Source organism: Dendrobium catenatum, unplaced genomic scaffold (genome assembly GCF_001605985.2).
Source record: "Dendrobium catenatum unplaced genomic scaffold, ASM160598v2 fragScaff_scaffold_1220, whole genome shotgun sequence".
In the NCBI taxonomy this organism is placed as follows: domain Eukaryota; kingdom Viridiplantae; phylum Streptophyta; class Magnoliopsida; order Asparagales; family Orchidaceae; genus Dendrobium; species Dendrobium catenatum.
In genome coordinates this window covers 199,603-226,072 of record NW_021319682.1, presented here as the reverse complement: position 1 = coordinate 226,072, position 26,470 = coordinate 199,603, and the positions used below count along the sequence as shown (strand labels likewise).

The following is a 26,470-nucleotide window of genomic DNA, read 5'->3' as shown; positions in this document are numbered from 1 at the left end:
CCGTCGTCATTTCAAGGATCTTCTCTCAAGCAACTAGAAAGAAGAAAAGATGAGTTGTAACAAAAAACATAAAGATATCCTTACTTTTGAGTAAACTTATGAACCCTTCACACTTCTCTTGCAAAAAATCTCTCTTGAACACTCTCCCAAATATACTCTTTCACTTGCTCTTGAAAAATCTCGAAGAAGAATTCTTTTTACGTTAGTTTTAAAGGACCTTTCACTACAGGAAAAACAACAATTACAGGCGGTCATGACCGGCGATTTTAGGACCGCCGGTATTACCAGCGGTTTTCCGGCGGCCAAACCGCCGGCGTAATATCGGTGGCTACTCTGGCGGCTTTGAAACATTACGCCGCCGGAAATAGAGACAGTCATGTAGCCGCCGGCTAATGATTTTAATGGCGGTTTACCGGTGGCGTAGACCGCCGCTGATAAGTAATGCTATTACCGGCAGTCAGACCGCCGGAAGACCACCGGTAAATGCCCTAAAATAATCAGGCCCGAGCCTCGCATTTCATTTCTATTCATTCCTTCTCTCTCTACGGACGAGTTCTGCCGTCGCCTCCACCCGCTTCTCGGTCGATCGATCGTTTTGCCGCCGCCGACCGCCGACAAACTTTGTCCGACCGCTGACCCCACACTAGCCGCCTATCACGCCGCCGGTGCTCTGCTATCTTGCCGCCGTCGATCTCACACCGGCTGCCCTAGTTTTTGTTTGAGGTGAAGAAACACCAGATTTTTAAGTGCTAGATCATTTTTATTTCCTTTGTCATAGGTTTCAAGGTCTTTCATGCATGAAAAAGTGTCTTCCATGCTCTCTCACTCTTCTCAAACTTCAAGAATATAATTTTTTGAGTTCTTTTCAATTATGTTATATTAACTCTTTAAATATTGTGCAAAATTGTGAAGTAACTTTTTCTTGGATTCAAATTTTGATACTCTTCTTGTTAGTTTGATATTTTATCATAATCATATCCTTCATGTAGTTAAATAAAAGTTTATTTGAACCTTGTGATCTCTTGCTATTGACATCATTCTTGTGTTGATTCAAACTTTGTTTGAAATCTTTTATGTATCTCCTCTTGCAAAACATCTTTAGCTATTGTTCATGTGTTGCTAACTTGTGTTTGAATTTTCATATACTTTTGCTAAACTCATATGTTAGATTATATTTCTTGCAAGTTTAGTTTGTCATTTCATTTGCATTGATATTTAAAATGCATAATCTAAAGAAATTATACTACGAGGAATCAAATTTAAGGTTTGAGAAAGGTTACCAATTAATTTAAGGTTTGAGATATAACACGTTTGCACATGTGTTCTAATAAATATTTTCATAACTATGTAGGGGGACGTTTGCTTCAACATCTAAATGACTATCCAAGAAGAGAGATATTGGATGTATAACACATTGTTGTCGGGTCGAAAAGGATTGACAGTTGAATTTATACAGGGAGTTGAAACTTTCATTCAAGTTGCATCTCAACTATCTTCCTTTTAGTTTGATAAAATGTTTAGATGTCCATGTTCGAAGCATAAAAATCTAGCATTCCTGAAGCCCGATGATGTGAAGCTTGATTTATATCGTAGGGGATTTGTTCCAAATTACTGGATTTGGACATCACATGGCGAGTACGAGTCACATAGAGATGATTATGCCGGTTCATCTACAGCTTATGAAACATTTGATGAAGATCAAATGAGAAGACCCTATGAAGACCTTATTTTTGATGCAGCAGGTCATAATTTAAGGTCTAGTGTAGAAGAGCCACCAAATGCAGAAACACAAAAATTCTTTGAGTTATTACATTCAGCTCAAAAGTCAATTTGGGATGGTTGCAGTACACATTCAGAATTATCCATTTCAGTGAGGATGCTAAGTATTAAAAATGAGTATAATATACCCCGTGATTATTTTAATGACTTTATTGGTCTTATGAAAGAAACTAATCCAGCGTGCAATTTAATTCCCTCAGAATTGTACTGAACGAAGAAATTAGTATCCAAGTTGGGTCTCACTGCTACAAAAATTGATTGTTGTATCAATGGATGTATGTTATACTATAAGGATGATGCAGCAGAAATTATTTATCGCACCTGCAATGCTCCTCGGTTTAAGTCAAACTCAGGAAAACAACGTCGTCTAAAAAAAGATGTGTCATATTCTCATTTATTTTATTTACCAATCATTCCAAGACTTCAGCGACTCTATGCATCAATGAGTTCAGTAGGTCATGTGAGATGGCATAAGGAGAAAATAGCAAAAAGTGATGTTCTTTCTCATCCATCAGATGCTGAAGCGTGGAAACATTTTGATCAAGTGAATGCTACATTTGCTGCTAAGCCCCATAACATAAGATTGGGATTATGTGCTGATGGTTTTACACCCTATAGTCAAACAGCTACACCGTACTCTTGTTGGCCAGTTATATTAACACCATACAACCTTCCACTAGAGATGTGTATGACTACTCCGTACATGTTCTTAACTCTTATAATACATGGACCACATAATTCGAAAGCAAAAATTGATATTTTTTTTCAACCATTAATTAATGACCTAAAGTTATTATGGAAAGAAAGAGTGCTCACATATGATATATCAACAAAATAAAATTTTCTCCTTCGAGCTGCATTGTTGTGGACCATTGGTGATTTTCCAGCCTATGGTATGTTGTCTGCTTGGAGCACAGCAGAAAAATTAGCATGTCCTTACTGCATGGAGAATAATAAAGCTTTCACATTAAAACATGGAGGGAAAAATAACTTGGTTTGATTGTCATCGTATGTTTCTATATGCTAATCATCAGTTTCAGAAAAATAAGGAAGCATTTGTTAAAAATAGAATTGAACGGTCACCTCCTCCACCCAGATTAAGTGGTGATGATATACTATAGAGACTTTTCGACATTCCAATAATTATTAATTTTCCAATGCTGTCAGAGTCTAAATTTCCGGGTTATGGTGTTGAACATAATTGGATTAAAAAAAGGTATTTTCTGGACATTACCATATTGGAAAACTAATTTGATAAGACATAATCTGGATGTTATGCACATTGAGAAGAACTTCCTGGACAATATTTTTAATACAATTATGGATGTTAAAGGTAAGAGCAAATACAATGTCAAAGCAAGGATGGACATTAAAGAGTACTGCCGGCAATAAAATCTGGAATTAATAACAACACTCGACGGTAAAATAATGAAGTCCAAAGCTCCGTACTCTTTCACGTTAGATCAGAAAAGATCGATACGTCAGTGATTTAAAGGTTTAAAGATGCCTGATGACTATAGATCAAATATAAGCCGATGTGTTGACATGAAATCTGCAAGGTTATTTGGACTCAAAAGTCATGATTGTCACATAATTATGGAGGTTCTTCTTCCGATTATAGTCTGTATGTTACCCGATTACATATCAAATCCATTGACTGAGCTTAGCATTTTCTTCAAAGATTTATGTTCATCTAAACTAAGCGAAGATGCTTTATGGAGGTACGAGGATAACATATCAATCATCCTCTGCAAGTTAGAAAAGATATTTCCCCCGGGTTTCTTTGATTCCATGGAACATCTTCCAATTCATCTACCTTACGAAGCTAGAGTTGGTAGACCTGTACAATATCGTTGGATGTATCCCTTCGAAAGGTAAATGGGTTCTGATTTTTATTAAGTCTTCAATATTTTTGAATAAGTTGAGATAACATATTTTTATTAACTTAATGATTGTAATTGTTTAATAGATATTTGAACAAGTTGAAGAAATATGTTAAGAATAAAGCACGACCAGAATGATCAATATGTGAAGGAAGAAAAACTGAAAATTATGGAGTATGTGTTAGAGGGAATACTCATGAAGAAGATGAGTGTGATTATTACAGTATTCTGAATGAAGTTCTTGAGTTGGAATATCCAGGCGAAGATGAGAATTTTGTATGCTTGTTTAACTGTCAATGGTATGATCCAGTACAGAATAGAGGCACAAGGGTTCATCCTGCGTATGGTTTAATAGATGTAAAACATAGTAGAATATATGAAAATTTTGATCCATTTGTGTTAGCAAGTCAAGCTATTCAAGTTTATTTTAGCAAATATCCGAGTGGTCGTAGAGACAAACAAGATTGGCTAGCTGTCATAAAAACAAAAGCACGGGGAATAATTGATCAACAATACATTGTAGCAACTGCACATCAAGAGGATGAGATGTCAAGTTGTAAGCCTGTTGAAATTGAGGAGATGCCAAGTACAACCTCTAGTGTTGAAATGGAATTTGAAGATGTGAATAGTTCAACTAGTTCAGACGAAGATGAGAACGAGGATGAAAGTGAAGATACCCTTGAGAGCAATGAAAATAGTTTTGATGATTCTGAGTAGTTTTTGTTATTTAGAATTGTAGAATTTTACTGTTTTGTAATATTTTGAATAGTACTTTCTGATTTCTAAAAAATAAAACTGTTAATTTTTAACTTGTATTTATTAACTTCTTTATTAACTGTTTTTTATAATTTAGTAACTATTTTATTAACTATTTTTTGTAATTCATTAACTGCTTTATTAGCTATTTTTTGTAATTCATTAATTGCTTGATTAACTGTTTTATTAACTGCTTCTTTTATTTGTCCTTTTTATATATTACAATGATTTACTAATTTGTTTCTTTTAAAGCAGATGGCTTCAGGCGATGATCCTCCTCGGAAATCATTTGCCTCAAAGTTCCGCCGGAAGAAGTTTATTGTTACTCCGGCCAGCAGAGCCACACAGCTAGAAGGTAAGGGACCTTCAGTTCCACCTGCTGTTGTACCTACACCAACGCCCAGGGGCCAGCAGCAATCCCCTATTGAGCAGGGTCAGGGACCTTCAGATTCACCTGCAGTACCTCCATACTTCTCTGGCCACTTCCCTCCTCCTCCCTCGGCGAGTCCTCACTACCCATCTCCAGATCAGACACATGCCTCTCCATTTTATCCATATTACCCTCCACCATCATCACAAGCAGCTAGTCCATCCACTGCTCCTCCCCCTCCTTACCCCTACCCATATTACTACCCCTATTCGTTGCATCATGAACATGGTGGACCATCTAGACCACCAGAGGTTGGCACTAGTGAGCATGCAGCTGCAACAGATAAGCGTCAATACATTGAGCCTGAGGGCGATAAGTAAGTTCAGTTTATGGTATTAAGTTGTTTGTATTTTAATATATCACATGTTATTGACAAAAAAAGTAACCTGCAGCTTCAATCCTTTAAGGCCACCTATACATATGATCAGGAATATAAAAAGAATAAATATGATGCTCCATACTTATCCTAGAAGAAGATCCCAAAGCCAGTTAGAGATATGTGGTTTGGAGAATTTCAGGTATGTTTATTTGGTATGATTTCAAATATGTCATTTAACTTGCACTAATCTTTTTGGTATTGTTTAAATTTTTACAGAAAGAATTTAGGTGGTTGCCTGAGCACTACACAAGGATTAGAACCAATTTTGAGAGGAGATGAGCGACCCGTCTCATGGACATGTTCAGGACATTAGAAAGTCCGGGCAGTGTCCTCATTGGATTGGAGAGGGCGTTTGGGCTGATTTGAGTAGTGCTTGGGCGACCCCTGAGTTTATAAAAATGAGAGAGCAGAATAAACAGAACATAGCCTCTGACTGTGGTGGTTTAGGAAGCTCTCTTCATACTGGTGGATCGGTACCTCATACGGAACATAGGCGGCGACTGGTAAGAGTTTTAAATTAGTTTATTAAATATATTTATGTTCTTATAAATATATCTTAAATTTTCAGAAAGAGTACCTTGGTCGGGAGCCAACACCACTGGAGTTACATACAAGAACTCATTAACATCAAGCTGATCATCAGCGGGTTGATGAGAAGGCTAAGAAGGCTCATGTGAGTAAATTTTTTTGGAAAATTGGAATAAATATTTATTTTAATAAAACTAATTGTAATATAAATTTACAATTTATTTTCTGGCTTTATTCTCGCAGGATGATTTTGTACGAGCTCGAGAAAGCCACCAGTCCACTGGCGAGGGGTCATCTTCAGGATCAGCTCACACTTTTGAGTATCATACTTGGTCTGATGTTGTTGATGGAAGACAGAGGGGGCAGATATATGGCTTAGGTTTGCAGGGCTATGCTTATGAGAGCAGTTCATCTACCTCAGCATTTTATGATCCAAGTGGAGCTGAAGAAACTGTGAGTTAGAGGGTTGCAGCATTGACTAGAGAGATTGAAGAAATGAGAAGGGTTCAAAATGAAATGCAAGCTGAGCTGCAATCCTACAGAACGCCGACGGCATCCGGCGGTCTTCCGATGAAAGACCGACGGGCTTGACCGCTGGTCGTACCGGCGGCCGGCACTGCCGGTCGCCGTCGGTATATTACCGGGGGTGTACCGACGCTTTGCCGGCGGTGTATCGGGCGTTTGCCGGCCGCCGTAGTCGCCGGTAAGCCGTCGGTGACAAGACCGTCAGTGAACCGTCGGTAAAATCACCGGCGGCCCAACCGCCGGCAAACCGCTGGGACCCAGAAGTGAATAAATCGGCGGTCCAAGCCACTAGTAAACCGCCGGTTAAATAAGCTGCCGGTAAAAACCGCCGGTACAATTTTTCCTACGACCATTTTTCCGGCTGCCAGTAAATCGCCGGAGAGCCGCCGGTAATTCTAAAAACCGCCAGTATAGCCATATTAATTGCCGGAAAAAGCCTTCGGTATTGGTTGTTTTTTCTGTAGTGTTTTATATGAAATATATGAAAAAACGTCCAGAAAATTGAAATTTTTCATTTTGGATCGTGTACGATCATAAGTTCGTACGTACGAATAGTTCAAAAATTGCTGCGTATGAACCTTTTGTGAATCTATACGAAATTTTTTGGAATATTTATGTCCACTTTTCTACAATTCATAGATTTTTGTATATGGCATATTATACAAGTTGGATTTTGTTTTACAGTTTAGAATTTTAAATGGAGTTAAAATAGAGATTCTTTTTTTAAAATTATTCATAAAAGATTATGTTTAGTACAATTAAATACAAAATATAATAACTTCTTTTTATGTGCTTTAAAAATTAAGGATTATATGCGAGTTTCTACTTGTACTGGTGGGAAAAAATTTTGTGATCGACTTTGCATAACTTATGAAGGTCATAGTAAATAAAATAGTCTCTCATGAATTTACTTTTTACATGAATATGAACTATTTGCATGCAATCTAGTGAATCAATTTTTGATAAGTATATTAAATTTATAAAAATTATCACATCATTATATTTTGTGGGTAAAGATATTTTTTACTCTAAAAATTTAACAAAATTTTACATTGTTTTCCTAAATCTTGTGATGTCAAGGTTATTGTCATTTTTAAATCTAAGGATTTGAATTATTACTCTATTGATAATTTACTTAGATCTTTGATTACCTATGAGCAAAAGTTTAGTCAAAGAAATATAGTTGCAGGTGAATATAAAAAGGAGAAGATAATATCCCTCAAAGCTAACAATATGGATAGCAAAGAATCTAGTTCAGAAGGAAACAAAGATATCACAGTGATGCTCAAATAATTAAAAATATTCCTAAAACACAAGTATAAGCACCCTAATGACAAACAATAAGGTAAGAACTCAAAGTTATATAATTTTACCACTAACATTATTTGTTATAAATGCAAAAAAGTCAGGTCATATCTTATATGAATGTCCCAGCTTAAAGAACCACCTAGTGATGGAAAAGGGTGAGAAGAAAAGCAACGTAAAAATGGCAAACCAACATTTTAGAAGGCTTTTTTAGTACATTCTAATTCAGATTCATCAGAGATAGAAGAATTAATTGTTTTATGTCTCATGGATAAAAATAGCTCTGGTGATGAAAAGCAACGTAATCATGTATGTGATGATGCTTATAAAAAAATTAATCATGTATGTGATAGCTCCTATGATAAATTAAGCTCTTTTTCAAAGCAACTGTATGACGCTTATAAAAAAATTAAAAAAACAACATTCACATCTTAAAAGTGAGCATTCAATATTGTAAGAAGAGCATACCAATTCGATTAATAATTATTCAAACTTAAGAACTGATCATATTACATTAGATAAAAAGTATGAGTCCTTAAACAAAGAGCTTATTGAATTATAAGAGATGTATGAGTACCTAAATAAAGAGCATATTGAATTAGAGGAAACATTTAAAGAACAAGAAGTGTTAGCTTTAAAAATGGGTAGTGATGATTATAAAATATTAGTACAATTAGGCATATATAAGAGTACAAATGAAAGTTTAATTAATAAAATAAAAGCACTTAAAGAAAATGTATTAGGGCTTAAAAGCCACACCTTAGAACACAACATGCACCACTATCTTTCAAAAGTAGATATCACTCTTCATATAGATTAGTGCATCCATTTTAAAGGATTAAACATTATTCTTGTGGCATATTGCAAGCATTTGCATACAAAGAATCCACCATAATCACATAGAGTCTAGAGGCCCAAGACATCATCTGCACAATTTAGCATACATTCATTGCACTATACGGAGGGACCCAAACCCACTTGGGTTCCTAAAATTAACCCTTGATTTATGGTTGAAGTGGAGCAATGGATCAGGCATATATGTTGTATGATAGAAAAGTGCTCCTCAAACTTAAGGTAAAATTATATAAAATGGTGGTGAGACTTGTAATGCTTTATGGTGCGGAATATTGGTCATTAAAAAAGAAGCATAAAATTAAGTTAAGTGTTACATAGATGAGGCTGCTTAGGTGGATGAATGGCTTTACTCTTGAGATAGAATGTGAAATGAGCATATACATGAAAAGGTTGGAGTAGCTCTGATGGCAATATAAGAATAGAGAGAGTCACATTTATATGGTTTGGTCATATAAAACGTTGACCTTTTGATGACCTAGTTAGGATAGTAGATGTATTAGACTTGACTTGGCTATAAAATATTAGAAATGACCTTTTTTATTAGATTTAAATGAGAAGTTGACTCTTAATAGGATAAAATAGTGAAAAAATGCTCATGTAGAGCCAAGCCCACATATTGGGATAAAGGCTTATTATTATTGTTATTACTCTCGCAAGAGGTCTAACAAGGGCATATAGTACCTGGCAGTGGATGTTCACTTTTAAGGGGCCACTACATGCTATGATTAGTTTGTATCTTTATATATATATATATATATATATATATAGTTTGAGTTTTTATTTGTGTCAATTTGTTGCATGTTTGTGTTTTTGTATTATGTTTGCATGCATGCATGTATGTTTTATAGTTTATTTTTGGGATTTAATGTTGATGTTAATTTATTTTATACATATTCAATAGTGATATTTTAGAAAACCATGCATAGAGAATGTGCAAAATAATTTTGAAAGTGGAAGACAATCAATACAGAGTTGATACAAGTGAATAAGGAGTAAATACTCAAGTTGAAAAAGATACACAAAATGAATAAAAATTAACACATAAAAATTTAGAAACTATGCAATATAATTTTGGAAATGAAAGACAGTCTATACAGAGTCGATATCCGTGAATATGCAGTAAATACATAATTAATATCCAGTTCATACGCAGTAAATACATAATAAATATATAGTTAATACGCAGTTTCAAACACGGTTAATACGAAGTTCATACTAAAAAAATATGATGTTCATATGGAGTAAATATACAATAAGCCCTTAAAACCCTAAACATCAAGCTCTAAACCCCATTTTGAGAGATAAGCCTAAAGAAGTATCTCTTCAAAGATGAACTGAACAAGAATGATGGACTAACCTTGTTGGTGGATGATGAACTTAGCACATAAATGCAGTTGAACAGTGAACTATCTTGAATGTTGAAGCAGAAAGTGAACAGTGAATGTTGAAAATAAAAAGTGAATCTAATGATGGAAAATGAACAGGCTCCGAGGATTTTGATCTCCTGCAAATTTAAAATTTTATGGGCTAGATTAGTCAGGCTGACAAAATAGAAATAAAATAAGAAATCTATTTTGGATTGGATCAGACAGGTTGATAAGATAGAAATAAAATACAAAATTCATATTGAATATCTAAGTGTCCAATCCGTTTGTCATGATTTTATTGGAGAGCGAACACAAAATTACATCCGGACTCCACACAACATAATTTCTCGAGGGACTCTTGCATTCTTTTTGATGGAGCGAACCAGAGACGAATAGCCGGACAGGAGATAGAGGGCTGACGAGTGAGCAAGCTTGTATGCTTGGCCTTCTTATGAACGAGAGATGGAGTCTGAACATTTCCTCTATTTAGTCGATCCAAGTACATAAAAAGACAAAGGCGTTGATTCAATAAAAAAGGTTTTTGATCAAAACAACCACAACGCAAATACTTAAACTTGTTTCCATACAGAAGTAGATTACACTTGCTTCTCTATGTTTCTCACAGATGATGTTGTCGAAGCAATTGTTGGTCAGATATTTAAGCAAGCATATTTTAGCTGTGATGGGAAGATGATTATGCTTAAAGGATAAAATTTGTAAATAAATGACTTTCACTGTAGGAAAATAGTTCATCACCGGCGACAATTTCGGCGATCTTCCATGTTTAATATGGGTGTTGTTCCAATACTACTATTGCTTCTTCTTAAATGAACAAGCAATTAAAGGAAGCAATGGAATCAAGAATGATCTCCAATTGCAAGGTTTATCTTCTTTGGTTTAAGTTGTTAAGCTCATTTAATTAACAAACTCTTTTAGAGCTTAATTAACATTAACATTTTGATAAAAAAGACATCTACGAAATTCAACTTAATAAAAAAAGTAACATTGTTGTTGGAATTGTCTTGAAACATAGAAATTATTTTGAAACAAATCGACAAATTAGTGATTTCTGTTGTTTACTATTAGAGCATTAAATACAAATGAATTACATAATTATGAATATTCTTTATATTATTCCAAATATATTTCATTCATTCTGTTCATAGAAAAAAGAGGAATTAAAGAAAATAATAAACGATGCAATAAATTGCATATGTATGATTCAATCACTAAATAAAAATAATAAAATAAAGGATACAATATTTAAATAAAATATTTTGGATTGATAATGAAAATGGCATATCTTTCCTAATGAAATTCTTATTTGTAATGTGATTCAAAACATCTGCATTCCTAGATCTTTATCGAGCTTGTAGGGGTGAAAAGGATATATGTTGACCTTCTACAGTTATATCATCTCCTTAAGAACCTAGCATACTTTATATCCTATGTCTAGGTATGCTAACATATTATTTCACTATTCTTGATTGTTCTTATATTTCTCCGTCGAGGCTATACATCACATTAGATTTTAACTATATATATATATATAGACACTCTGTGCATTATAAAAAGAGTATAAAAATAAAGAATCTTCATTAGTACTTAATATGTTCTCTACATCATCAATCCAAAACTAGAGAATTAGCTAGACATGAAAGAAAAGATAAAAAAACTCATTTTCATTATAATCATAGAAGAACAAAAATATAAGAGAATGAAATCATCAGGAAGGATCAATGTATCTTCTAAACAAACACTGACTAAAATACTATAATGATTGTATCTAGTGCTTCTCTAATATCTCTTATAATTGGTTCTAAGAAAGATCTAAAGAAGTACTCTGAAAAATACTAAAATTAAACAAGTGAATGAACTATCTTACAAACACAACATCATAATTATTTATAGGAAAATACAAAAATAGTTGGTGGAATTGCGGTGCTTGAAAGAGTAGGCCACGACACCCGTAAAATTTTAGCACTTTGACGCTGGAACTTTTGCACCGCCACGATGCTTACTGATGTAGATCAGTTACTTACTGGACAGTCATGTCACTTCATTGAAAAATCATGTCCCATGGAATTAAGTTACAATTTCTATGCCACGGCGCTGCTAACTTTTGAATGCTGCGACACCCAAGTGACAAATTTGTCTCTAAGGCATGATAGAATGTAATGTTGTGGTGCTTGAAGACATTATACATAACACTACCAAGCTAAACATTTTGACACAACAGCGCTTGAAGATAGTGAACACGACGTTGCCATTTTCAAGTATGGCACTTTCGCAGTGTCCTTGATGACGTTGTGGCATTTATTTGTCCGACACTACGGAGCTATATGATACTTAAAATTTAGGCTATTTTTGTATTTTTTCTGCACAACACATCTAAGACATATTTTCACTGAAAATATAACACATAAAATAATACATTATTTACACTTATCAAATTCTCCTATGCTTAAACTCTTGCTTACCCTCAAGAAAATAAAATTTTTGTAATTCTCATTAAATGATTAACCAAAGTAAAAACTGACAATTTAAAATGACTAAATTATAGGATATACATCATGATCTAAAAAAAGTAAAAATGAATAAAGTTATAATTCTAGTTTGGAAAAAAACTAATAATTATACTAATTAGACATCATTGTTGTTGCTTAATTTGAATTCATAGGTTATATATTTAATTATTAATATTTAAATTTTAAAGTTAATAATGCAGCTTAAATGATTAAATATATTAGTAATTAAAATTAAAACTTTATTAATTCATCATCATTTGTACTAGTTTTCTTATTTTTATCATTTATAAATTTAAGTATAAGATTGTAATCAGATTCTAAGCTTTAATTGATACCAATTTTTTAATATACTCATATTTTCTTTTTCTTTTATTTCTTTTCTTTTTCATTTTATAACTATTCTCACAATTCTTTTTCTTTTTTTATTTTATGGAGTACATAGTTAATAATTTTGAATATTATTTTTTGCTTCAAACCCTTTTATACTCTTAATGAATTTTATGTAAGGATTTAATAAAATTACAAATTCCAAATTAAGGCTGCTTATAATTTTCAATTTTCATCTACTCATATCTAATCTTTAATCATAATTATTCATCTTCAATTCAAAGATTAATATATAAATCAATAACTAATGTATTCTAATTAAGTCAATAATTTAAATATTCTAAATTAGTTAATTTTTTTTGTTTTTTTCAACCTCTGAAGTATAAAGTAATGTTCCATTAAACTATGATATAGGATTTTATTATTATCCTAATTTTATTTAATTTTTAGTTTTATTTTTTATTAAGGATAGTTAAATAATCAAAATGCTGAGATACTAATAAGGAACAACATAAAAATTTAAGTATGAGGGGAATTTATTACAATGTAAATTACAACATAAATAAAATATAACAAATGCATATTTTCATATGAATGATAGAAATACATAAAATATGTAATATAAAACACAAGTACAAGATAATTAGTGCTTTAACGCACCATACCAATCATCACTAGTGGGTTGCCTCTCATAAGAGCTAAGTTTTAAGTCTTTAGTCAGACTATGCCAATATTTTTTTGATTTGGCTGAGGTACATAGTTTCCATTCTTCAAATGACTTCTGCTAAGATCTTTTTCTTTTTCTTTTGGGTTCACTTCAGTATTACTAGGTAAATATCCAAGTCTACTACTTACTTAAATTATAAGCTAACTTAATCGAGTTTTCAAAATTTTAATAGAAGTAGCATAAATTTTGTGAATAATTCCCTAACTGCATTAATGCATCTTCCATGCTAATTTTTTATTTCCAAATTAATTTCTTTGAATAAATCTTAGAGGATATGTAAGTCTAGGATTAACAACAGGTTATTAAATATTGATCCAATTAATCCTTGATTATTTTGCCCATTATTCCATTGATTGTTATCACCCATATTATTTAATCAATTAAAATTAGGATTGTTCCTCCAACCTGAATTATATGTATTTAAATATTGATTATTATGTCATCCAATTAAATTAATTATTTTATCCCTTGAATATTATAATCTTAAATTTAATTTTAGTCCCTTAAAGATTCAGTTCATAATCCAAAATTTACTCCTCTTGTATTCAACTTCTTAGAAATTACTGTAACTTATGCATTAAAATTTAATAAAGCGTTAGATCGATAAATTCTTACTACTTTTCTTATGATTTCTCCTATCAACAGGCTACTGAAAATTATCATTATTTTTTCCTATATTAATTCATAGGCTTCCTCAAATAGCTTGGACATAAATGATCATCTTACTGTAGCATCAGTTATAGCTCTATGAGATCATACTAATCCATTATAAAATGTTTGAATGACTTAAAAATCAAGTAAAAAATGATGAGAGTGTTTTCTAAGCATTCCTTAAATTTTCCCGACTCTCATAAATGAATTCTCTTTCAAACAAAGTAAAACAAGTTAAGCCATTTCTAAGTTTTGTAATTTTTGAAAGTGAAAAATACTTAACAAAAAACTTATGAGCTGACTCATTCCAAGTAGCAATAGAGCTTGGGGGAAAAGAATTAAAGAACATCTTAGATTTATCTCTTAGATAAAAGAGAAATTATTTAAGTTTAATAGCATAATCACTAACACCATTATACTTAAATTTATATAAATTTATAAAAAAATGGTTAAATATAAATTAGAATCTTATACAAATGTTCTCCCAAACTGAGAGTTTTGAACCATTTGAATAATGACAGGCTTTAAGTCAAAATTATTAGCTTGAATTATAAGCATATTAATGCTCTAATGAATTCTGTCTACTAAAGGTTTTGTATAATTCTTAAGAGGTCTAAAAGATATTTTTCAACCTCCTATAGTTATATCATCTTCTTAAAAACCTAACATATTTTATATCCTATATTTAGGTATGAAAATATACTATTTTAATATTCCTGGTTGTTCTTATATTCCTCTGTCGACGATATACATCACACTAGATTTTAACTAGACATATAGTCACTATATGCATTAAATAAAGAATAAAAATATTAAAAATATATATTTAAATTTATAGCACAAGAATATTTATTATTACTAGATATTCTCTATATCATCAATCCAAAACTAATGAATTAGCTAGCTAGACATAAAAGAAAAGATAAACAAATGCATTTTCATTGAAATTATAGAAGAACAAAAATACATGAGAATGATATCACCAGGAAGGATCAATTTACATTCTCTACACTCCGTGTTCCTTAATGTACATAGTTGCTCAAATAAATAATGACTAAAATACTCTAATGACTGTATCTAACACTTCTCTAGACTCCCTTAGAGTTGATTCTAAGAGAGATATAAAGAAGTACTCTAAAAAATACTGAAATTAGATAGGTGACTAAACTCTCTTACAAATAAAACTTCATTACTATTTATAAAAAAACACAAAAATAACAGGTGACACCATGACACATTAAAAATTTATGTCGCAATGCTCGTAAAATGAATTAGCACTTTGGCCTTAGAACTTTTCCGGCACTGCGGTGCTTATTGATATGGACTTGTTACTTAATGAACAGTCACATCGCTTTGCTAACAGATTGTGTCGCTTAGAAGTTACAACTACTACGTCGACGTGGCGCTACTAAATTTTAAATGTTGTGGTGCCTAAGTGACAAATTTAGAGCCAATGCATGATAGATTATAACACCGCGATGCTTGAAGATCGTGAACACGATGCTGCCATGATGACTATTTTGACTTTACAGTGCTTGAAGACAGTGAACACTATGTTGTCATGTCCAAGTATGATGCTCTGACAGTGTCCTTGATGGTGTTGCAGTATTGGATGATACTTAGAATTTTGTGCCCCCTTTTTATAATTTTCCTACACAACACAATTAAAATAACATTTTTTTACTAAAAATATAATACATAAGATAATATATTATTTACATTTATCATCTAGCACACACTTAGAATTTTTTTTAAGACAATCACCTCTAGCTTTAGGTTAGGACACTATTATTTCTTATACTTTTTTGAAATAGAAAAATGATTTTTGTCTTTGTGGGTGTGTGATGTTGTTTGGCATGGCTAGATGTGATTTACTATATGATAGTGTTCTATAATCTGTCATGGGTGTATTAGATTGCCCCTAAGTTAGGAACGATATGGATATTCATGTTTGCTAATTCAATCTTATGCATGTGGTCTTGTTTATACAGAGCTATATGGGAGTTAAGTTATAATTAAAATCATTAAATTAACAAGATTTTGTATAGGTTCTTATGCTGCTTTAACCCCCAATTATTAAAAGCATGGCATTAACACATGCTACTCATAAATGAGAAAGTGATGATAATTAGTGATTGTATGATTATTTTTTATAATTATAAGCATACTAATCATGTAGAGAATTTAAAGTCTTTTTTTATTTTTTTTTTAAATATACTTTGAGTAAAAAAGGAGTTGTTAAAGTCATTATAAAATTGGTTTGTTTATTTAAGAATAAAAAGAACCACAAGTAAAGAGATTTCTTCCTCATTTAGGATATTTCTTTCTTTTGGAAGCATTTCTAGAGGATAACCAATTATAGGAGACTTTAAAACCAATAAACAAACCAATTTACTTTTGTATAAGGACTTGCATCAGTCATAGGATTAGTAATTTAAGTTATTATTGGTTGGTTCTGGACACATTTACTTCCTACAGACCCTGGGTTGTATGTCACTTGCCTTATGGACTTTGGACTTTTTCTTTTACTTTCTTTTGCTCTGGTGTGATTGGTGTGTTTATTATTTATCGCTTTAGAACTCCTATATTTTTTAGGTTTATTTCTGTGTGTGTTTATTTCTGCCTAGATGCCACTTAGAATCTTAGGAAATAAAAATAATTTTATTCAAAACTAACAAAAATTTTAGGGATTACATAGCAAGACAATCAGTTTAGAAAGTAAGTTATAGCTCTTTTGGAATTGCATAAATGATAGACATCATTCTTTCCTTCTTAGGCACCTCCCTGCTTGTGGGTTGAAGCATACCACCTGACCTATGAGGGTGAAGTTCTAACTCAGGGGAGTTTTTCTCTTCTAGGATAAACCTATTTTTAAGCCTTTTTAAAAATTTTCATTTTGATTTATTGCACAAGAGTCAATTAGCATGTTTTATATTAGAAACTAATTTAAAAAAAAATTAATTACGCTAGTTTAGAATCATAACCTACCATTCATAATCTAGGACTATTTAGAACTTTTCTTAGATGTCATTCCCATTTTCGAATGAATAATAGTCTAACTATCTTTCATAAAAAACTTGAGTTATAGTTTTGAAGTGACTAGGAGGAATTGTAGATGGCATTCTCAACCTAGGTGAAAGTATAACACCAAAAGAGTCGGACATTCCAAAAACTATCTTATAATGAGTCTAAGATATATGGCCCATTTCATTATTATGCATATCATTAGATTAGATTTGAATCACTACCCTATAGTGGTTTATCTTAGTTTTAGATTTTGAGGCTTAGCAAAAATCTTAAGTCCACACCCTCCAAAAATATAATCTCATCTTTCTAATAAAATGTCAACTTAAATAATAAATTTCATCTTAAATTGTAAATCTCAATATTGTGTTAGTCTCCCAAGATAGTGCTTTATTCTCAATACAGTATTTGATTTTAAAATAAGAGAGCATCAAATGTGCGTGGAAATTATTTCCTCCTAGATATGTGGGCAATAGCGGTTGGATGATAGTTGACAAAAGAAGAATTTCATGTCATTATGGTCAAATGATAGTAGACATGCGACAATGAGCATGCAACTATATTCAAATGATTGTTGATGGTCAAAATTGATTCGATGATGGCAGTTACTTGTGGAATCATTTGCGTTAAACTGTAAATAAGAATCTGAAGTTATTTAGATATATAAACTCTTTAAAGTCCAATATCTCCTTTCATATGAAGAATGAGAAATTATTTATAGTTTTGGAGAGTGAAATGTTGGTTATTTTAGATAGAGTCCCAAAACACTCCATTGAACAACCCAGTGTGATTCACTTGATTATATATTTTTCTTTTAATATTTTAAAGTCTTAATGACTTCATGATTAGCTTATATTAGATTCATTAGATTCTTGTCGTTGAACTGGTTATTTTTATTATAAGTTTACGATGATGAGATATTATTTAATACTTTAATTAGTGCCATGAAGTATTTAATCATACCTTAAGTGCTCGATTCGGGCTTATTTTGATTTGAGTTGGATTATTTTTAGTGCATTTGGGTTCATATTGTCTAAACATATGGTTTGATTATAAATTTGCTAAAATCAGAGTCAGATGATCCTAAATTTAATTTCAAAAGTTCCCAACTTGAATATTGCCTCGAGATTTGAGTCGATCAAATGAAGATGATGTATCAATAATCATGAAAACATATAGAGCTTAGGGTTGTATAATGATCTCACATATGATTAGATGAATTCAGACAAACACACTTATATAAATAAATTTTAAATGAAATATCAATTATAATTGGATAGCTCCTAAATATTAATTATAAGGTATAAACACTAACTAGAACATTGATTTTAAAATAATAAGTTATGATCACAAAATATTGTAAAGCAATGTTGATTTTAATGCCAATTTCGCAAAAAAAAAAAAAAGGATTACACTGTTATTAATTGCACTTACTCATCAGTACAATTCTCGGTCATCAAGGAGCCTGACTCTTAACATCCTACTGGTGCGTTTTTGAGTTCCTCTTGACAATCCTAATTCTTTTGAGCTCAATCATTTTAATTTTTCTTATCAACTCTAATTCTTCTTATATACGACACTGCTATCTATATCAAACTCAATCATATAATTTTTCTTATAATGTTTCATGTAACCCTTCTTGCATCTGTGGCTTTAATCTTAATATAAAAATGCAAAAATAAAAACATCAAGCTTTTATCCTACTACGTGAGGTCAGCTACACATTAATCCCTATTCTCCATTATGTCATGTTAAGAATTAAATTCTTATTTATCCTCATATAAAAATAGTGAGTAAAAAATCAAGAAGGACAAGAAGGTATCTTAGTACTTAGAAAGGGGGATCAATAATTCTCATGATTGGCATATGCCCAATATATTTTAAAAACAAGAAACATTGCATGCAATGATATGTTAGTAACATATTACTTGTAATTTAAAAAAAAATGTATATATTTAAAATCTAAAAAAAGACAAAACGTGTAATAGAGAATTAAAAGAGCACAAAGGAGAGGAATATTCACCTTATCTTCTTTTCAATTTATCATTGTGATTGCATAACCTTTTAAAATTTTGATCAATGTGCAACAACTAACAACTAGAGGCAAGATTAGATAAATTATTATAAACCGTCATTTATGATAAGGAATTAAAATAGACCAAGGTAGAGGAATCATCTAATTCATTAATGGTGCAAGCACTATAAAGCCAAAGCTTCCTTTGAGCATTCTAACTCCAATAAAACACAAGGAAGAAAGAAAAAAGATGAATTGGATATTGACATTCGTCCTCTTATCTCTCTTGTTCTTGCTCGCACTCCTCAGTCTCTTCCTCAACCGATTGCAAAAATCTCATATTTCATTGCCACCAGGACCCCTACCTCTCCCTCTCATCGGTCACATGTTGCTTGCCAGTCAAATGACACATAGAGGGCTCACCTACCTAGCAGATCATTTCACTGATGGTAGGGGACTCCTTGGCCTTCGTCTTGGCCATCTCAACACTTTGACGATCTCCACTCCTCCCATGGCCAAACAAGCCCTCCAAATTCATGACGTTGTATTCTCTAATCGTCCTGCCTCCATCGCCATCACTTACCTCACCTACAATCGTGCTGATATGGCCTTTGCCCACTATGGCCCAACTTGGCGCCACATGCGCAAACTATGTGTTACAAAGCTATTCAGCCACCGTCATAAAAATTCATGGTTTAGCGTTCGCCGTGAAGTCTCCTCCACCGTCGTTGCCATTGCCAACTGCTCTGGTCGTCCCGTCTGCATTGGGGAGATGATTTTCAGTTTGGCTAAGAGTATAATTTTCTCAGCTGCCTTTGGGTCACATTCTCATGGAAATGAGGACTTGATAGGCATAATTCAAGAATTTTCTAAGCTTTTTGGAGCTTTTAATATTGGTGATTTTTTTCCATGGCTGAGATGGCTTGATTTGAATGGACTGAATAAGAGGTTGAAGAAAGCTAGGCTTGAGCTTGATTACTTTATTGATAAGATTATTGAAGAGCATAGGGAGAATCCTAAGGCAAAGGATGATGTAAATAGGGATATGGTTGATGAAATGCTTGATTTTCTTGAGGATACTGAAGTGATTGCGAAATCTAACTTTGGCCAGGCTGAAGAGCTCAAGAATCTGGGACTTACTAGAGATAACATTAAGGCTATCATCATGGTAAATTATGGATAATCTCTCTTTATCTCTTTCTTAATTTTTTTTATTGAAAAACTGCTCATGCTCAGCATTAAATATGAATATCTTGCATCAATGAGTGTCTATTATGATTGGACTTAGGAGTGTAAGTGAGTCGAACCGATTCGAACTCGACTAATTTAAAAATATTTTTTTGCCAAAAATGTAGGACATTATGTTTGGTGGAATAGAGACGGTTGCTTCTGCAATAGAGTGGGCAATGGCAGAACTAATGAGCTGCCCAAACGAGAGACATAAGGTACAAACTGAGCTTGCTGAGGTCGTCGGACTCCACCGACGAGTAGAAGAATCTGACCTCGACAAACTAACCTACCTCAACTATGTCGTGAAAGAGACCCTCCGCCTCCACCCTCCGATCCCCCTCGCCCCCCATGAGACAGCCGACGACATTATTCTCGACGGTCGTTTCGTCTCTGCTCGCACTCGTGTTATGATCAACATCTGGGCCATCGGTCGGAGTAAGTCGGCATGGAAGGACCCCGACGCCTTCCGGCCATCACGGTTCGCGATAGGGGAGGGAGAGGCAGCGCACAGAGACTTCCGAGGGAGCTCCTTCGAGTTCATCCCGTTCGGGGCGGGCCGGCGATCATGCCCGGGAATGCAGTTAGGGCTCTATGCTATGGAGTTGGCGTTGGCCGAGTTGCTGCATTGCTTCGATTGGGAGCTGCCGGATGGGATGAGCTCTTCAGAGCTAAGTATGGAGGATTCCTTCGGTCTCACTGTGCCGCGTGCTTTCAGATTGGTGGCTGTGCCAACCCTACGGCTCTCTTGCCCGTTGGAGGTTTAAAATTTTGAAAATATGGTGAAAAAGCTTTATGCTTTCTGTTAATTATTTTGTTTCTGTGGGTTTCAAAGAACTGTAGTGCTTGCTTGTCTTTTAATAAATAATCTTCAAATTGCTGTTTTTTATCCATGATATTTAGGCTTCGTTTGGGACGGCTTTTTTACTGCTTCTTAAAACTGCTTTTTAGTATAAAATTTTTAATTTTTTACTAAGAAGCGGCTTTAAGAAGCACAAAGAAAGTCGTCCAAAATGAAACCTTAATATTTTAATTTATGATTGTGGGTCGTGTATGAGTTGATTTGAGACATGTAAAAAAATATGTTTGTATGAAACATTGCTAGCAATGTGTACAATAATGATACTACTTCATGATTATATTGGGTCATGCAACTAAATCTAAATATGTCCAAAAATTGTACAAGAACCTTACATTTTGCCAAAATAAATGAGTGAACAAAGAATACGAGAGTGAAAGAGGATTTTAGAGTCAGAAACTATGAGATTGCACTAAGGTTTTATTTGGGGCGGCTTTCTTAATGCTTTGTAAAATACTTTTTAGTACAAAAATTTATAGTTATTTAAAAAAAAAATAGTAAAAAAGTCATCCTTAATCAAACCTAACTAAGCTCAAGTATATATTGAAAATCTTCACATGTCTTGAGCCTTTAATTTATAGTTTTGAGCTGAGGCTTAACTAACATATGATTTTCTTAGACGTTAGATTTAGAGATATGACCAACAGATAAGATTGCACAAATAAAAAAGAGTACAAAGAGTTGATTGTCTACTTTTACATAACTTGTCAATTAAGCCTTGAGTTATGGACTTAGCCGCTTCAAATATTATCTCATTTACATAAATAAATTAATATAAAATTAATTTAAATTTAATATATTTTAATCTTAAGATGACTTATAATTTTCATAAAATTATTTATCAAACAATCTCAAAGCAAACTTATTCATATAGTCTCACTATGATCCAGCTTGTTAATTCTTTTAAAACTAAAAATGCTATATAAACAATATTAAGTCAAAGTGTCCAAGCTAATTGATGCACAACTATATAACTAAAGCTAAGTTCTTAAGTTTACAACACATAAACTATATATTTTAAACATAATTTTTAATTAAATTTTGTAATTAAATAATATATATTTTTAATTAATAATACTGAATTTGTATATATTTAGTTATGTAATTATATAATATAAAAAACTAATATTAAAACTATCTTTTAAATATAAACAATGCAACATGAATTTATATATGTAATTTAATTTTATAATATGATTTTTTTATATAATCTATTGGTATAAATTACACCTAAATATATAGCATAAATTAGTAATTATTTATATTAAATTTGAATTCAAATTAATGATTGAGAATATTTAAATTTAAAATGATAAAATCAATTATTTGTGTATAAATTTTATTTATCTTTTAATCATAACTTTATATTATTTCATAATTATTATATTGTTATCTTGTTATTTAGATATCATTTAATTAATTTAAATATTTATTATGTCATCCATTTCAACCTCTCTTTCTTCCAGTTTTATCTTGGAATAATCAAAAGAATATCTCTACATTGAATGCATCCCTAATCGGATCTTTACTTTATCAACCTCTAATCTACTTGTGAGGGTTTATCTTTTTTTTTTTTTAAATGACATTAACATACATAATGAGCAAACCAATTGCTTAGTAGACTACACAATTCTAAATAAAAAAAGTCAAAGTCCAAATTAGTAAAACTTACATATAAAGCAATAGAAAATTGTATAGTTTAAATCAAAATATTATGTAATGGTGTGGGACTTTATCATTTACAAGGCAGTAACAAGAACTTGTAATTGTACTTTGAGGCTTCATTAGAAAAGATAACATGTACATTACTTGAATTTGAACATGTGCATTGCTTGAATTTGAACATAGGTATCAAAACATTAACATGAATATTTTTCAGACTTGTTCATAGGTATCAATATATAAGATGATATGCTTAACACAACTTATGAAATATGACATATACATGTCTCAATGCTTACTTATATCTCTACTTTTACTTATACCTCCACCTGATTATGATAGCCTCATTCCCCTTATAACTTCACTTTCACATATTCCTCAACTTGATATCTCATATATGTTTAAGATAGATGGAGGAAAACATATACAAATGGGAATACACCCTTATAACTCTGCTTGTATTACAACAAACATAATAAGCCGCCACATACATAACCTCCATTCCTGCTCCTTTACATACCATACACATAGAAATATCAATATGTTCAACATGTATATGCAAAATTTAACATGGAAATAAAATTGCATGAATGGTCATATTTACGATATTTCAATAGATGACATATATAAAATTTGCATACATACTCAATATTAACCATTTAGAAAATTATTCATACGGAACATTTATAACTTCATTTTAAAGAATTTAATGAGCTGTAATCAATTCTAGAAGTGTACATGCATTATAAAAATGTTCATGGTGGAAAATTTGTCAAAACTTAATAAAATAAAATAAAACTCCAAAATTATCCTTGCAAATGTCAAAATTGAAATATAAAATAGGATACTAGAAGCCTAACTTGAGCTAAACAATTCTTCCCGTTAGCTAAAGGGATGAAACCAACTCCATAACCTCAAAAACCTAGCTTCTCTTCTTCATTCTCTTTTTTCTCCTCTCTGCCCCTTCTCCAACATTTATGGTGAACGAAATTAAGAAATGGGATGATATTGATATGCTTTTATATATTTATATAAAAACTTCAAAATTTGTACATGTTGCGTCGCTCATTCTGCAAGCACCATAGCGCTGTCATACGATATTCCAAATGCTCAAGATAGAGAGCTCAATGCCGCATTGCTCCCAAGCATCAAAAAGGAGAGATTAGCTTCACAGTACTTACTACATTAACACTTCTTCAGAAGTCATCACTCCCACTATACTCTATAATGTTGTAGCTCTACTGGAACACTGTCCATTAGTTGCTTATTGATCTCGGGGTCTATATCAACAATGCTTCTATGTAACACGAAAAGTTTAACTATACATACAAATGATAATTAATTATACATAAAATAATGCTAATGATCCCTAATTATTCCCTATTCAATTATAGATCAGTTTGGTTACTATCCAATTCTTCTAAATTTGCTTTGATACCACATTGTCATACCACTAGCTCTAATGGAAGAAATAGATCCTAAATTTGATTGTCTCAACCTCAAGCGTCATATTTCTAGAGCCACTAAACTTCCAAAAATAATATAAAATATAACTTATACAATTTTCAGCTTATCATTTCTTCCAAAATATTCATATATAATAGTCCAAATTTACATGACCAAGCATCACAATATAGATAAATATTGGTAAAATAATACCTCTATTAATGCTCTATCTCCTAGTAGACTAGTACCCTATCACTCTACTCTCTTTTAAATTTCATGATACAAACATTACCGTTAATTTTTTCAATAACTAATTAAAATAAATAATTGAAATGAGTATGATACATCATTAATCAATTTTTTTAATTAATCTCATATAAAATTTATTAATTAGAAATTATGTTTAAAATAAACAGTTATTCTTAGCTTTCATTTATCCCTATGATTAAAAACTCAAACTGATCAAATATTTTTCTGATGTATGACTTTCCAATCTTAAAATATCACATGATAAGGTTGAAGTAGCTCAAGTCGAAGGTAAAATTAGAGAGAGTTGCTTTAGATGATTCGGTCACATAAAACGGCTGCCTTACGATGACCTAGTTAGAAAAATAAATGTATTGTATTTGACTTATGTTAAGAAAGATAAATATAGACCTAAAAAAAATTGGTTATAAAATATTAGAAATGATCTTTCTTTAGTACATTTAAATGTGAATCCGGCTCATAGGGGCTGTTTGTTAGCACCTAGGATTTGATTTAAGCAGGACTTCGTAAATCCTCTAAATCCAAATTTCAGAAATTCTGATGGGCCTAAATCCTGAAAGCAATTTGGTAACATTCATGATAAATCCTATTAAATCCCATGCGATTTTTTCGTAACATTCATGATAGATCCTATTAAATCCCGAGCGACTATTTGGCTATAAAGCAATTTAAGGAACAGACTCTTCCTTTGGAGGCAATGTATTTCGTAAATCCAACAAAAAATAGGATTTTGGAAATCCGGGATTTAGCTCGAAAAGGCAGAATTTTCCGTCTACGACGACTTTCATTTGTGGATTTCGCTCAAATCCGGCCTAAATACTGCTACCAAACAGCCCCTTAACATGGAGAAATTATTACATCCGGTCAAAAACCGAACGGTCCGAATGTATACCAAGCAATACCGAGTTTTAGGTGATGTGGCGTGTGATTATTGGTCTCTGAACGCATTCAGACACCGGATGTAATAATTGCTCCTTAACATGACACAATGAAGAAAAGGATCCATGTAACCGCCAACATATAGTTGGATAAAAGCTAGCTCTCCAATCTTATAGTAATTTCACTGGATCAAAATAAGCTAAAAAATTAGCCTAAAATTGATAGAGTAAAGCACAAAACACTTCATTTACAGATACTGTAACAACATAATTGAAAAGAGCAGAAAAATTCCATAAGATCCAGCTGCTCTTCACAAAGCTCCCAAATTCTTGAGTCCCAACACAATTCCCACTCCTATAATGTGCCCAACTGTACCACAAGCCAATGTATCCGCCAAAGTAAAGCCAGCCGGATCCCCAGTCTGCAGCCCCGAGTCTCGGGCCTCCAGCTTCAACCCCGCCGTCGCCACTCTATTCGCCGACGGCGCCAGACCGAACCGCCCGGCGAACAACATCAAAGCCGTGCTCGTCACCATTATCTGCAACAAAGAAGTGGTATAATAACATCACATCTGTTCTGTCTAAGCATGATTGATGATCAAAATGTGCTCACAATGTTTGTTGGTGAGCCTATGAATGAGTCACAGCGAGCGGAGAGAGCTCCGTTCCCATGTCGCCGCCCCGCCTTGGCCGGAAGCTTCACCGTTGATGGTTGTTGAGCTTTGAGGCCAGAGAATTGGGGGAGAGAGGATAAGATTGCAGTGGGAGAAGAGAGCTTAGAAGCCATGGGAGCTGCTGCTGATTTGAGAGAGTTGAAGAATAGAGAGGAGGAGGCCTATAAGAGCAGAAGGGATTGGAAGAAGATGGTGGAAGAGGAGTGGGTAGTACTAGTGGCTTACATTGAAGCCAATGGATGCTATGTGCTGATGTGGAGACTACTGGTTGGTTCATCTTAGATTGGATAAGATTTCATAAGTGAGGCATCCACGGGAAGAAAATGGGCCGCTGAGTCATTTTTGTGGCCGCTCATTAAAGGAAGTATACATTAAAAAT

The 26,470-nt window shown here is 32.7% G+C and overlaps 3 protein-coding genes across 3 annotated transcripts; 2 read left to right on the top strand and 1 right to left on the bottom strand.

Moving 5' to 3' along the window:
• The first annotated feature begins 5,502 nt into the window (after positions 1-5,502).
• On the top strand, positions 5,503-6,462 carry LOC110109062. Its single transcript, XM_020839954.1, has 4 exons — positions 5,503-5,730; positions 5,871-5,900; positions 5,999-6,208; positions 6,298-6,462. Exons 1-4 carry the CDS (start codon positions 5,503-5,505, stop codon positions 6,460-6,462), a joined length of 633 nt encoding a protein of 210 aa, XP_020695613.1.
• A 12,866-nt stretch (positions 6,463-19,328) lies between these two features.
• Positions 19,329-21,072, top strand: LOC110109066 (cytochrome P450 84A1-like). Its single transcript, XM_020839962.2, has 2 exons — positions 19,329-20,246; positions 20,434-21,072. Exons 1-2 carry the CDS (start codon positions 19,329-19,331, stop codon positions 21,070-21,072), a joined length of 1,557 nt encoding a protein of 518 aa, XP_020695621.1.
• A 4,605-nt stretch (positions 21,073-25,677) lies between these two features.
• LOC110109061 (photosystem I reaction center subunit psaK, chloroplastic) lies at positions 25,678-26,248 on the bottom strand. Its single transcript, XM_020839953.2, has 2 exons — positions 26,031-26,248; positions 25,678-25,956 (listed from the first exon to the last, which is right to left on the bottom strand). The coding sequence occupies exons 1-2, from the start codon at positions 26,202-26,204 to the stop codon at positions 25,729-25,731; spliced, it is 402 nt and encodes a 133-aa protein (XP_020695612.1). The 5' UTR covers positions 26,205-26,248; the 3' UTR covers positions 25,678-25,728.
• Between the last annotated feature and the right edge of the window lie 222 nt (positions 26,249-26,470).

Coding starts and splice junctions, on each gene's coding strand:
- LOC110109062 (XM_020839954.1), top strand. CDS start 5,503: ATGAGCGACCCGTCTCATGGACATGTTCAGGACATTAGAAAGTCCGGG. Junction 5,731..5,870: donor CGGAACATAGGCGGCGACTG/GTAAGAGTTTTA, acceptor GCTGATCATCAG/CGGGTTGATGAGAAGGCTAA. Junction 5,901..5,998: donor AGAAGGCTAAGAAGGCTCAT/GTGAGTAAATTT, acceptor TTATTCTCGCAG/GATGATTTTGTACGAGCTCG.
- LOC110109066 (XM_020839962.2), top strand. CDS start 19,329: ATGAATTGGATATTGACATTCGTCCTCTTATCTCTCTTGTTCTTGCTC. Junction 20,247..20,433: donor ACATTAAGGCTATCATCATG/GTAAATTATGGA, acceptor CCAAAAATGTAG/GACATTATGTTTGGTGGAAT.
- LOC110109061 (XM_020839953.2), bottom strand. CDS start 26,204: ATGGCTTCTAAGCTCTCTTCTCCCACTGCAATCTTATCCTCTCTCCCC. Junction 25,957..26,030: donor TAGGCTCACCAACAAACATT/GTGAGCACATTT, acceptor TCTTTGTTGCAG/ATAATGGTGACGAGCACGGC.